Source organism: Carettochelys insculpta, chromosome 1 (assembly GCF_033958435.1).
Source record: "Carettochelys insculpta isolate YL-2023 chromosome 1, ASM3395843v1, whole genome shotgun sequence".
Classification (NCBI taxonomy): Eukaryota; Metazoa; Chordata; order Testudines; family Carettochelyidae; genus Carettochelys; species Carettochelys insculpta.
This window is the reverse complement of record NC_134137.1, coordinates 133,858,122-133,870,862: the sequence shown is the minus strand read 5'-3', so window position 1 is coordinate 133,870,862 and position 12,741 is coordinate 133,858,122. Positions and strand designations below refer to the sequence as shown.

Here is a 12,741-nt window from a genome sequence, read left to right as displayed (position 1 = left end):
GGAGCAGCAACCACCGCTGCTGCTTTGGGGTGGGGGAGGAGTGCCACAGTCCGAGTGATGCTGAGGGCTAACTGTCCTTGGTCCCACCCCTTCCAGCATTGGCCCCGCCCCTTCCAGGGCATAGAGCTGGGCCCACCTTGCCGAGGGCTTGCAGCAGCTGTCATTACTGCTGCACATCTGTGTTAAGCTTCTTGTGGGTGTTTGATTCAAATACATCCCTGTTATGACTCTGTTGCAGTCCGCAGCATGTTGTATGTGATTTGTAGCACTATGGGACTAGGGTAATGCAAATATTGAATTTGGCCTTTTGTGTTTAAAAAGGTCTCGGAACAGGCCCGGTCCTGCAACAGAAGTCTCTTTCTGCCTTTTCTGGTCTCTCTCTGCCCTACTCAGTCCCAAGGAAGGCGGCGGAACCAGGATAAGACCCCAGGGCAGATGGCAGTGCAATGATGTAACGTTCTTAGCCAGTTCAGTTAGACTCATCCATATCAAAGGAGCTGCTTGCAGCAGGAGTAATTAGAACAAATAAGGTGTACTGTTCGTATTGGTAACGTTTACAGAAAAAGTAGAGAAAATGAGGCATTTGCGCTACATTCTGCCCCACGCAAATGTAAAGGATCTTTCTGACCTGTTTTTTCTGCGGAATTGTGTGTACTGTAGCCTTAATTAAAACCATTAGCTATGGGTCCCCTGGGATCTGGGGTGACTGGTGTATGTTGAGAAGTCAGGCTTTCTGTGGTGATGTCACCACCTTTTCTAGATGAGAAGCACATGGAAGTGGTAGAGTGCTTGCAGCATTATTCCTCCAGTGAGGTGAAGCAGTGAGTCCCAGGTGTTCTCACTTCGTCGGCTTCTCTGGCCTAACTTGGGCAGCTGCTAGCCAAAAGACAAAGTGGCTACAAAGGACAAATTTAATGGAGCTGGAGAGCAGCTGGTCAGTCGCTTGTGCCATTGCTATTGAATTAAAAAGGATTATATCTGATGTCAGGGATAGGGCCAGCCTCTCCCCAGGGGGAGGACTGATGTGTACTCAATACAAAATTGGTGGGGGGGGCACTGTGCTCCCCCAGCATAAGGCCCCACCCTCTGGCCATGTCAGGGGGCAGAAACTGGAGCTGGACAGTTTGTGTGCTGCTGTGCTGGCTGTTGTCGTGGTGCTGATGGTCATGGCACTCCCCTGTCTCCTCCTGCTGCTGCTTGGCCCCAGGGCTGGTCTGTGCTCCTCCCCTTCGCTCATTGGCTGCTCAGAGCCTGTCAGAGCTGCGTGGGTGGGAGGAGCCTGCCTGTGGCATCAGCAGAGTCAACAGTGACCATGGAGGGTGAGACCCAGGAGTCTGGGCTGGAGTGGGTCACTTCAGACCACTCTGGGGAACCCTGTACTTTCCACCTCCCCTGATGGTGCTTTGTAGGCCCTCATCCAGACTTCTGCACTGTTGCTGGTGGTGGCACTGCCTTCAGAGCTGGGTTCCCTAAGAACATCAGCTGCTGGCTGTGTGCCCAGCTCTGCAGCGCCACTAGCAGCAACAGCCAAGTATCCGTGTAAGATTTGACCTTTTTGCAGTGGGAGGGTTGCTCTGGGGGTGGAGGGAGTATGAGCAAGTTTTGGAGTGATGATCACACCCACAATTCCCTTCCCCCCCACAGCAGCACCCTTGTTTACTGCTTCTGAGACTTAATCTGATTTAGCATTGACCAAACCCTTCCAAACCTCGCCCCAAATATGGTTTATCAAGCATACATGAATTTGCTGATGAGCCTCTTCTGTGTGCTCATTGACAGAGCATAATTTTGTCTCTGGAATTCATCAGGTGTCGTAAAGCCTCTTGTTCTGACCATCAAACGAGAGGCTTATGGCAAAAGATATCAAAGAAACCCAGAGTAAGGGAAAGTTGAGATGAACAGGAACCAGTGTGGAAATATTCAAGTCCATTTTATTTTGTAAAAAGTTTCAAACCATAAGGCCTAACGTTTAAGCACATTTACCCAGGAAGGGCTAGCTCTCTGATGCAGCATCAGGTTTTCAGCTTTAGGTTTTTACCCAGTGCTACATCTGCATCAGCTGAGTCACAAGAAGGGAAGTGACTTTTTCATCCCAAGAATACACAGTGAGTCATCTGTCACTTGACTAGTATTTGGACAAATAATTTTTTTTAATTTTTTTTGTTTTTGTTTTAGTGTTAAATAATTAAGGATGAGTGTCCCTCCAGTGCAGAGACCTTACAGCCTACATTTTCTGCCTATGTTTCTGTGCTGAGCCAGGCAGAATAGCCCCTCGCTGATCTGATGGGGGTATTGTCTCAGCAGGCCCAGTGTTCCTGACTCCGGTCTTCTTAAAAAAACAATTTTCCCTCTCCCCAGTCCCGTACAAGTGTGGTGTAACTCATTTCAGTGGGGATTATGCCTGTCACCGGGGTGGACTTTTTGGACGGAAGTATGTTTGTGTTCCCAGGAATAATCAAGTGCATATTTTTCTCTCGTTCTCAGGAGGGTCCAGAGTCTGAAAGAGGAAACCGGACGAAACAGGAAAGTGCGTGGCTCTTCAGGTTATGGTACAGCTTTGATCACAAGTATCCTTTTAACAAGTAATGCTTAGCTTCAAGGTATGGAAGCTCATGTAATTTGCCGTTCTTTCCCATTTATTCTCTCTGGGTTTAATATTCTCTGAGGGTTAGCCCTGGTCTGGAGCTTCGAGAAAAACAAGCACTCTAGCATCTTGAAGACTAACGCATTTCTTTATTATTCGGATCTGAAGAAGTGAGTCTTACCCATGAAACCAGGGCCGGGCCTAACTAATTGGTAGCCCTGGTCTAATAGGGGCTGCTGGGTGGTGGGGGCGGTGGGTGCACCATCCTGGCTGCTGCACCCCCAGCCACCAGGCTGCTCAGCTGCAGCCCTGCCCCTCCCCCACCCCCCACAGGAAGCGCCCGCTAGCTCCAGCCCCGCATGGCCTGGTCCATTTCAGCGCCCCCTTGAAATTAGCAGCCCTGGGCAACAGCCCAGCTCACCTGCCCTGAGGCCCAGCTCTGCACGAAAGCTAATTATCTAATATATAATTATTAGTCTTTAAGGTGCTACAGGACTGCTTGTTTTCTGTGGTTTTAAGGATTTGAAGATGGGGTTTGATAAAGCTCGTTCAGCAGAGGGCAATAGAGGTTTGAAGTGCCAGGCAGAAACTTGAACAGTTAATTTACTTCATTATGGCCTGTGGTATTTCCCCCTTGTTTTGGAAGAGAAGAATTTTCCTGAGAAAAGGAATTCTGTGTCAAGAGCATTGAGAGGGAACCAGATCACACATTCTAGGTCCAGAAAGTCAGTGATCTGTTTTGCAAAACAAGTCTCATTTTTTTGCTAGTGCCCAGCGACCAAACGAGATGTCTAGTTCTTCTGAACCACTGGTCTCCAGCTCAGTTGCTTTGCTTTTATTAGCTGTACTGCTTCATTGTGATGGAGTCCTTACAGGATACCCAGTAGATAATGAAAGATGTCTGGGACTCAGAAGTTCTCAGGCCACCCTCCAAAAAGTCCCTGGCTACACTAACACTCTAAGCAGAAGTTCATGTGCAGGGAAGGAGGGGGTGGAACAACTTCTGCAAAAGCCAATGAGAGCCTCTGGAAGCCCACGACTCTTGAAAAACTGGACCGCTTATTGAGGCGCCTAAATACAGACTTAGGAGCCCAACTTGCGGCACTCAGGTTGGAAAGTCTTGGCCTAGGCTTGACAGCTGTGCCCGTTCTTCAGTCATGTCTCTGTGATGAGTTTATACTGAGGGACTGAAAACGCATGAGACAACTCTTGCCCTCCAACACGTGCGACCCAAACTTACTCGTGTGCATCAGTATCAGAATCTGACCCATATGTTCACAACGTGCCTTCTAAAGCACCCTTTGTGGTGCAGTTTCTGCCATTCTGCCTTTTTCCCCCCACCCCTGTGTAGAAGATATGTCTCACAGTTGAATGAATAGCTCTCTTGTCTCTAGTTTGTTCTGGCGATAAATACCTGGGGCAACTGCTGTACTTAATAATAATTTGACTTACTCTGTGATTTACAGCTTAAAAGTGTGTGTGTGTGTGTAGGGGAGTGACAACGACACAATGCCCAGGTACATTAAGAAACAGCCAGAATAATCTGGGATGGGGGTGATATGGGGTCAGTGCTTGCTCTGCTACAGATTTCTTGTGTGATCTTGGCCAAGTTACTTAGACTGTGCCTCAGTTCCTGAGCTGCAAAATAGGGATAAGGACATTGCCCTTTTGGGTGAGGATTAGATCCATATATGACTTTGAAATGCTCCAGCAAGCAGGGGCCACATGCAAACAGGATAGCAATAGAGCTTAGACCCTGTGTCCCAGCTTAACATGGACTTAGCCCCTCCAGCCAGGCAACATCCTAAAACCCGAAGCCCAAGACCTACAGTAGCACAGTTGGTGTGGGGACACAAGGAGGGCTAGGCTCAAGCCTGGGCATGCGTTGCTGTGTAGACATAACTTGAGGAAGCACATGTGCCTGTTTACTTGTAATCCTTCAGTTTTTCGAGTAGATAGAGCCTCTGTCAGAGTATCAGTAGGTCAGTTTTCAGGCCAGACTACTTGGCTAAGAGTGCTACTTAACATTCTTTTCTGACACTCACTGTGTGAAGAGAGCTGGGTAATAATTCAGAGGATGCGATAGTGATTAACTGCCTTTTAAGAAGAAAGCTGAAGTGACTAAACTACCCTCTCTTCCTCCTCAAGGATGTGCCTTTATAAACCCGGGTTGGCTGGCAGCGTGTATTTTCCTTTTGTCTGACCCTGGCATGAGCACCATCCCCAGCAGGTGCAGGAGAGGGGAAAGCATCAATTTAAAGCGACTTCGTTCCCTTTACTACAGTTGAATTTTGAATGGAAGAAACTGGCTTTTCATGCACTTGGTTTCTCAGTGGTGACTAGCAGGCTGGGAAAAGCTCTTTGCAGGCTGGAAAGAAACACCGGAATCCAGAAATAGAATCTCTTATCACTCTTTGGCTTTTAATTTTACACGTAGTACAGTTAAAATGTGCCCTTTGGCACCAGTGAAGGGGGGAGGGAGCAATAGGTTGCTGATGAGAGTCAGGGGTTAGCATGCTGCTTCTATAGCAGTGCCACAGTCTTGTGACTGTGGAGCATTTATCAGAGTATTTTCCTACTGCAGAGTTCACCTGGGACCAGGCTCGCCGGCGGGCATCCACACTGCAGAGCTACTGTTTATACCCATGTAGCCACACTGGTTTTTGCAGTAACTCAGGTGAGGCGCTTGGATTTCTGGGGACACACCTATGGTGCGCACAGCCATACTAAACTCAGCCACTCTAGGGACTGTTTCATCATGTGTTGTGGGAGAACTTGTCCCGAGCCCTGCTGAAGAACTGTCCTGAACCTCATAGTGAACTATAGTTCTTCCAGATGTGCATGCTTTTCTCTTCAGGCCATTCCAGACGGTGCCCATATATGGATCCAGCTGTTGTCTCCTGAATGAATGGGAAGGAGGAGTCTAGTTCTCTGTTGAAAGTATGAGAGACGGGAAAGGATTTCAACAGGCTCATGGGAAAACTCGCTGTAGAGGAAAGTCTTTTTCTGCTTTGGTGTTTTTTAAAGCAAAAACCCCCCAAAACTACTAGATTTTTCTGAGTAACCGGTTTATACTGAGTCCTTGAACTAGCTATGCTTCAGTTATTAGATTGTTCGTTTACAGTAAAACAGCTTGTTTTTACAGAGGTTTTCAAGCACACATCTGTTTTCCTTAATTTCTTTTCTGAAAGTTATTTAAAGCCCATCCTCACCCATAGTGGCCCTCCGCTAACTACAACCCTTCCAAGTTGCTGTGGTTTTCTGGCCCGCTGTTTGACTACGCCACAGGTTTATGATGTAAGTATGACAGCAAAGTATTAACTTCATTTTTTGCCTTCCACTAAAAAGTTTCCTTTATAGGACAAATTACATAACTTAAAAGATGTCACAAATCCTGCTTTGCACTAAATAATGAGACTTGGTCCATAAGGTAATATCTTCTACTGGTATAAATCAATCACACAAGTTACTTCAGTAGCAATACACTGATTTATACCAGCTGAGAATATAGTCCAGGTGCCAGCAACTCCAAGGCAGAGTGCTCAGATTTTGACTTTTTGACCTCTAGTTACAGTTCTACTTACAACAGCTTCATTAAGTAAATAAAGATGCGGAGCTTTACCATTTTGGTGGTGGTTGGTAGCATTAGCTGGTCTTCGGTTAATCCACAGGAGGCATTCCTTTTGAACAAGCTCCCGGCTGCATGGGGGTGTAGGGGAGGGACTGAGCTCACGCCTCACATGCTGATGACAATCGGCTTGTGCGCCACTCTTGGCGCGCGTGCTGGAGGTTGCTGACCCAGTCTAGTTTGATATTGTCAAGTCACATACAAATAGTGTTTACGTATTAGAAGATGATCAATCAAAACCCTATATACTTTTCAGTCCCCTAAAAATATCCCTTCTTGTTTTAAGTACAACATTATTAAGACAAGACCAAGATTTCTGTTTGTTATCTTTGGGCTTGTATTTTGATATCTCTTAGGAGAGCCAAATGACCCCCTTTAAGCAGGCAGTCTGGAGAACTTGGTAAAATGCTTCCTTCTCATAACTCCCATGCTCCATTAAGGTCCTGTTAATAAATCATGAAGTGTTAATAACTTCATTATTGATGGATAGGCCAACGGGTCAGCATGCTGCTTTTAAAATAATGCTTTCATAGCTTCTAGAACAGCCAGCATCTTCTGCTGGTATTCTGCAGCAGTCTAACTCATACAACCCAAGTTGACTTTGCTTAGAAAAATCTGATAGCACTTTATAAACCATTTGTAAATGGAACCTTAATATTTTAAACACAGTAAAATTCCTTTAATCCAGCCTCTGATGACCAGGAAATCTTGATGGCTTGGCATCTGGCAAAAATAGTCTGGCATACGGTAGTCCCCTGAGATATGCAAGAGTTGCACTCCTCGCGCACCTTGAAATTCGCATAAGTCAGGGGGCTTGGGTGGTGGATTGGGGCCATGGGACGGGGGTAGGGGGATTAAGCCTGGGATGGGTTAGGGCTATCGGGGAGTGCAGGGGTTGGAGCCAGAGCTGCAGGGTGTGGTGAAGCTGGGAACACATGGAGTGGTGGCGAAGCTGAGGACATGGGGGGTGGTAAAGCTGTGAAGCATGGGGTGGTGAAGAAACTGCAGGAGTGCTGGGTGGTGATGTCCAATAGTCTGGAAAACTTGGTAATCCGGCACCTGTCCAGTCCTGGCTGTGCTGGATTAAAGGAATTTTACTCTGACCAAATCCAAATTTGTATGCTATCCCATATTTAAATATGGGTGTTGTGCTGTGTGCTCTTGTTGCAGACTCGTAAGAACTCCCCTATATCTAGGAAAGAATTATAACTCTCCATCAGAAGTTTTGAAAAGCTTTCTTCCAATATCTCTGCATGTGCCATAAACTTGTTTTTCATGGTAAAGTCAAACTTTAAATATATGTAAGTTTGTGAATTCCCATGACACCAGTTGGTCTGTCAGTAAGCATTAAAGGTAGCCTTGTTCCCATCTGAAACGCACCATTGGGATTTTTAAAATAGGGTCTGGCATGGAAGGCTTCCATCAAGCCAAGTAGTATGCTGCCAGCAGCCTAAGCAGCTGTCTTTTTGTGATCTCAGAGATTCTTACAGTGCAGCTTCACCTTTTTATCCATTAACTAAGGATCCAAATCATGGCGTGTGTATGTCTTAGATGTCCTTTAACTCTCTAGTCTGGGTTTATTTGCTACTCTTACCTAATTTAAACTTCCAAATGTACTCCTACGTACTTTACCATTTTAATTGGATCATACAGTTTCTTAGTTTTCCTTTGGGGCATTACCCTAATCATCTGCTGCTTGACTGTTCATATATCAGGTATCGGAGGGGTAGCCAAGTTAGTCTGTATCTTCAAAAACAAGAAGTCCTGTGGCACCGCATAGACTAACAAATATTTTGGAGCATAAGCTTTGGTGGGCAAAGACCCGTTTCATCAGATGTATGAGTGGGGGTTCCAGAGGAAGGCTCATGAGAAGGAGGGAGTCTCAGTCAGTAGGAAGGCCTGAGTTGACAAGGTCAGTGCAGTCGGGGAGGTTGTGGCCCATTATCAGTATCTAATGTGGAGGTGTGAACATCGAGAGGAGAAAGTGCTTTTGTAATTGGCCAGCCTCTCTGTTGAATCCTTGGTTGATGGTGTCAAATTTGCAAATGAAGTGCAGCTCAGCAGTTTCTCTTTGGAGTCTGTTTGTGAAGTTGTTTTGTTGCAGGATGGCTACTTTTTTAATCTGTTACTGGGTGTCGTCTTTGGTGGCGTGTAGTCTGCGTAACACACAGCCCTCCCCACACAGGCATAAATAACAAACCACACAGCACAGTTTAGGTGAGTAAAGACAATCCTGAAGGGTGCGGCCAGCACTCGAGTACTTGCTCTAGTCTAAACGGCTCTTCTTTACATACCCAAGTCATGCTTCCTTGTCTGCACTGCTATTTTTAGCAGCTCAGTGTCCCGCTGCCAGAGCCCTTCCCCAGACAGCAATAGGGGAAAGGCTCAGCTACATCCTTGACGCTCGAGCCATTCCCCGCATTAGCAAAAGACCGGCAACAGGAAAAAGCTCTCTCAGCAGTGAAAGGGTCAGCCTTTCTCCATTGCCTCCTCTCCGACATGGATTGCTATGCCCAACTGTGTGGCTGCATTGTGCTCTTCACTGCTGTGCTATGTGGTGTATGGATGTAAACTTGGTGTGTTTCTAAATTTAGGTTTAGGAGGAAAAAAATCCTGAAACATCTTAAGTTTTAGCCACTGGTGTCTCTCCCAGATCTCTGAACCCCCGAGTTGTTCCAGGCTTCTCCTTATGCTGCAGCTTTCAGGCATTGCTTATGGTTCTGCAGCAGAAGTGTAAGCACTCCAGCTTATCGTTCACTCCAATCCAGGGGACAGTTTTACCAGGCATAGGGGATTCAGTTGAAGCACAGTCCTGTCTGTTGTGTTGTGGAACAAACAGGTCAGCCAGTAATGCATACACCCTTAGTTTAGCGCACTTAAATTGTATAGTTGAGAGAATTAAGGAATAAATGACTTATCTAAAAATGCATTACTAACCCACCCAAAAACTTAGTACCAAAAGGGAGAAGTAAAGTTACTTAGTAAAATGATCTCCAGTTCTGAGATCTCGTGTAGGCCTGGCCTGAGGCGTTTGTGATCTGCAGGCTGTGATGAGAAGACCACGGACGAGCCCATAGCTTTACCCCTCCACCTTTTTATTGGTACTCATTTTCTGAGGTAACAGTCAGGCACCCGCTTCCAGGGCTTCCACACAGACTGTTTTTAAATTACCTTGCTAGTTTTACATAGTGGGTGCTTCCTCTTGGGCACTGGCTGCCCAGAAATTTCAATCCCGACTTCCTCAAACACAGGTTTATTGACACAAATGGGACCAGTGGAATAGACTGTAACGTTAGAAGGACTCTGTCTTACTCCCATGCTGAGGGTAATTTATTTTCAGAAAAATTAAACAGCCCACAAAATAACACTAGTGCTTGCCTTCTAAGGCTTCTTTAAAATATCTGCATAGAAGTGTATAATATTTGCTGTCACTTGAAGTGAGCTTATCCTTCCGGATCTTTCTTCTTTTTGAAAACACAGCTGCGTGCTACTGCCTGCTCATCCCAGCGAAGCTACAATTTTATCAAAGGTTTTCTGTCAATAGCTTGCTTGATTCATACTTTTTGATGTCAGGATGCGCTGAGGCATAAAACCAACAGAGGTAACTTAAATTGCTTTTCAGGGTAGTGAAAACCTGGTGATAACTTTTTTGCTACAGCTGGTCAAAAATGTTCACATTTCAAAATTTGGAAAGCCTTTTTTCCTTGAAATGCTGACAAATGGGAATAAAGTTATGTAGAAATTCTCAATCTCTTCACCCCCCCACCCCCATCAGACACCTCCCCCCACACACAATCCTTTTTATTGGCTTGTTTTTATACCAGACTTGCATGCATTGCTCTGTAATGGTGTACAGAATTTTATTTGACTATTTAATAGAAATCTGTAAGACTGGGGTCATTCCCCACCAAATTTGTTAGCACAGATTTTTATGCTTGTACTACTTTTGATACAGGTTAGTACAGTGGACAACTTTGCATCAGAAGTGGTCATTTAAATTACACATGGGCCGTGCCTACACTTGGCGAAAAGCTAATAAGAATAAGGGGGTTTCGATGTTTGAAAAGGGCCCTGCATAGATGAGCCCTGCACGATTGAAATGCGGCACTTTTGAAGTGCCACGGCCGGCAGCTTGCTAATGAGGTGCTGAATATTCATTTCAGCGCCTCACTAGTATTCTCCAATTCAGCCATTAGCATGGCCCTTTTGAAATTTTGGCCAAGTGTAAACATGGCCATACTGTCTGTGCTGGTAGGAAGTGATGATGGTAGTTTAAATTTAGTTTTCGGGGGGAAAGCCATGTAAGTCTGTTCCAGCAAAATTTGTTAGTCTTTAAGGTGCCACAGGATTCCTTACTGTTTTCAGTGGTTTGAGTATTGGCCTGCTCGACCCGGGCTTGTGAGCTCAATCCTTGAGGAGGCCATTTAGGAGTCTGGGGCAAATAGATTTAAAAAAAAAAATCTGTCAGGGATGGTGCTTAGTCCTGCTGAGAGGGCAGGGGACTGCACTTGATAATCTCCTGAGGTCCCTTCCAGCTCTATGAGATGTGTATCTCTATATATTAGTTACAATACAGCAATTGGTACAAAACACACACAGACTTTGCCATCTACACATCTGCATTCCTGTTTCTTTTCCAGTGGATTTGAGAGATGCTAGCCTGTGTAATTAGTGATTTTAAAGACGTTCTAATCTTTTCATCACTAGTAACTCTTGCCTTTTCTTCCATGAGTTGTGATAGGCTGAAGAGTAAAGATTTACCTTGATTTACCTCCTGTGCAATTAATTGAAGCGAATGCATTGTAGTGTATAGATCAGGGCAGAATTGGGCTGTGACTGACAGATTAAAGGAGTTTACAGTGAAATTAAAATATATATTTTTGAGTGAATTCAAACTTCACAGATGAAAAGGGATTTTAGAGTCCAATTTAGGATTATTCTTGGAAGAATTTCAAGTCCCCAGGGATCCACTTGGATACGTTTCCTGTCTTTCTCAAAAGAATTCTTCATGTTGCCTGGGACCCTTCTGAAGCACAGTAGGTTCATTCACACACCCTTTCTGCTCGGGAATGTGCTCTCATGGATTTACATATTAAATGTAGTTGTTAGAGTACATGTTCTATGAGAACGAGTTTGTCATTTGTGAAGCGACTTTCATGGGAGCCTGGATTATTCAGAAATAAAACAAATTACTCGGTTAAAATGCTAGTGAAACAGGCAGGATAAATACAAGAGGCTTTTGGGTGATAGAAAGCTGTGCTGATAAAATATGTGGTGGAAAACGCCTTTGTTTTGTCCTAAAACTGATCATGTGGCAAAATCATAGGACTGGAAGCTACGAGAAATACAATATCAGAGGGGGAGCTGTGTTAATCTGTATCCACAAAAACAAAGGCAAGTCCTGTGGTACTTTGTAGACTAACAGATATTTTGGAGCATAAGGTTTCATGGGCAAAGACCCACTGTCTGGCTACACCCACTTGGCATCTGATGAAGTGGGTCTTTGCCCACGAAAGCTTACACTCCACTATATCTGCAAGAGAAATGCAGGATCAGACACATCATCCACCTAGTCAGTCTCCTGCAGTGGCCAACACTGGATGCTTCAGGAGAAAATGCAAGAACCTTTATGGTTGATGATTTGTGAAGCGATTTACTGTTTTCTTCACAATCCTTTTCATTCACTGCTTGATATATAAGCATGTATCTACCTTCTAAAAAGCTATTTTACTCTGTTCAGTCTACTTGGGTGTTCTTTTTCATAGAAATATCGAGTTCTTCTATGTTAGCTGGATATTTTGTGACAGAAAATTCCCGGAGTTGGTTATTCGTTATGAAAAAAGTATCTCCTTTTTTTTCAGTCTTACATCTTCTCTATTTCAGCCTCATTGATTTTACCCTCCTGTTTATACAAGATGATAAATACGAGTGTCTCCTAAGCAAACAGTGAATAAATCACATCCTCCTCCAATCCGGACTAACCTGTATTTTGTATCATCTCTGGATTTTGCTGCTTCACCATTCAATTAGGCTAGTACACTGTTTTCCATCTCATCTGTTTTCCAGTGGAAAATTGTATTTTAAGCTGGATGAAGTTTTCTGCTTAGTGTCTTGCTGTGCAAAAATTTGGTATTTCATCCAAACACTGAAAGCTCAGTTATTTCAATTAAAAATAAAGTTACAGTGCAGAAGTCCTATGTTCCTGTTCTCCCCATTCAGGGCTCTCTTGCTAGACTACACCTCACATGATTAAGGTTCAGATTTCATCCATTATTTTTAGTAAAAGTCATGGACAGGTGGCAGGCAATAAACAAAAATTGACAGAAACCTGGGGACCTGTCTGGAGAGCAAGGTGGGGGACTGACAGCTTGAGGCCCGCTGAGAGGTTGAAGCCAAAGAAGTCTCAGAGATCTGTGTTTAAAGCCATAGAATCCAGGATCTTGGTGAGGAAATTATATCCTTACACCTGATGTACTGCAGCCTGTGACTTCTATGACACACCACCTCCCATCACCAGAAGTGGAGAAAA

At 44.8% G+C, this 12,741-nt stretch overlaps 1 protein-coding gene across 1 annotated transcript in view; it reads left to right on the top strand.

Moving 5' to 3' along the window:
- Positions 1-12,741, top strand: part of SLC9A7 (solute carrier family 9 member A7) — a 116,958-nt gene that overhangs the window by 99,857 nt on the left and 4,360 nt on the right. The window contains exons 15-16 of the mRNA XM_074983303.1: positions 2,485-2,567; positions 5,776-5,881. Coding sequence (XP_074839404.1) covers positions 2,485-2,567; positions 5,776-5,881 — 189 coding nt within the window. The remainder of the gene's footprint in view (positions 1-2,484; positions 2,568-5,775; positions 5,882-12,741) is intronic.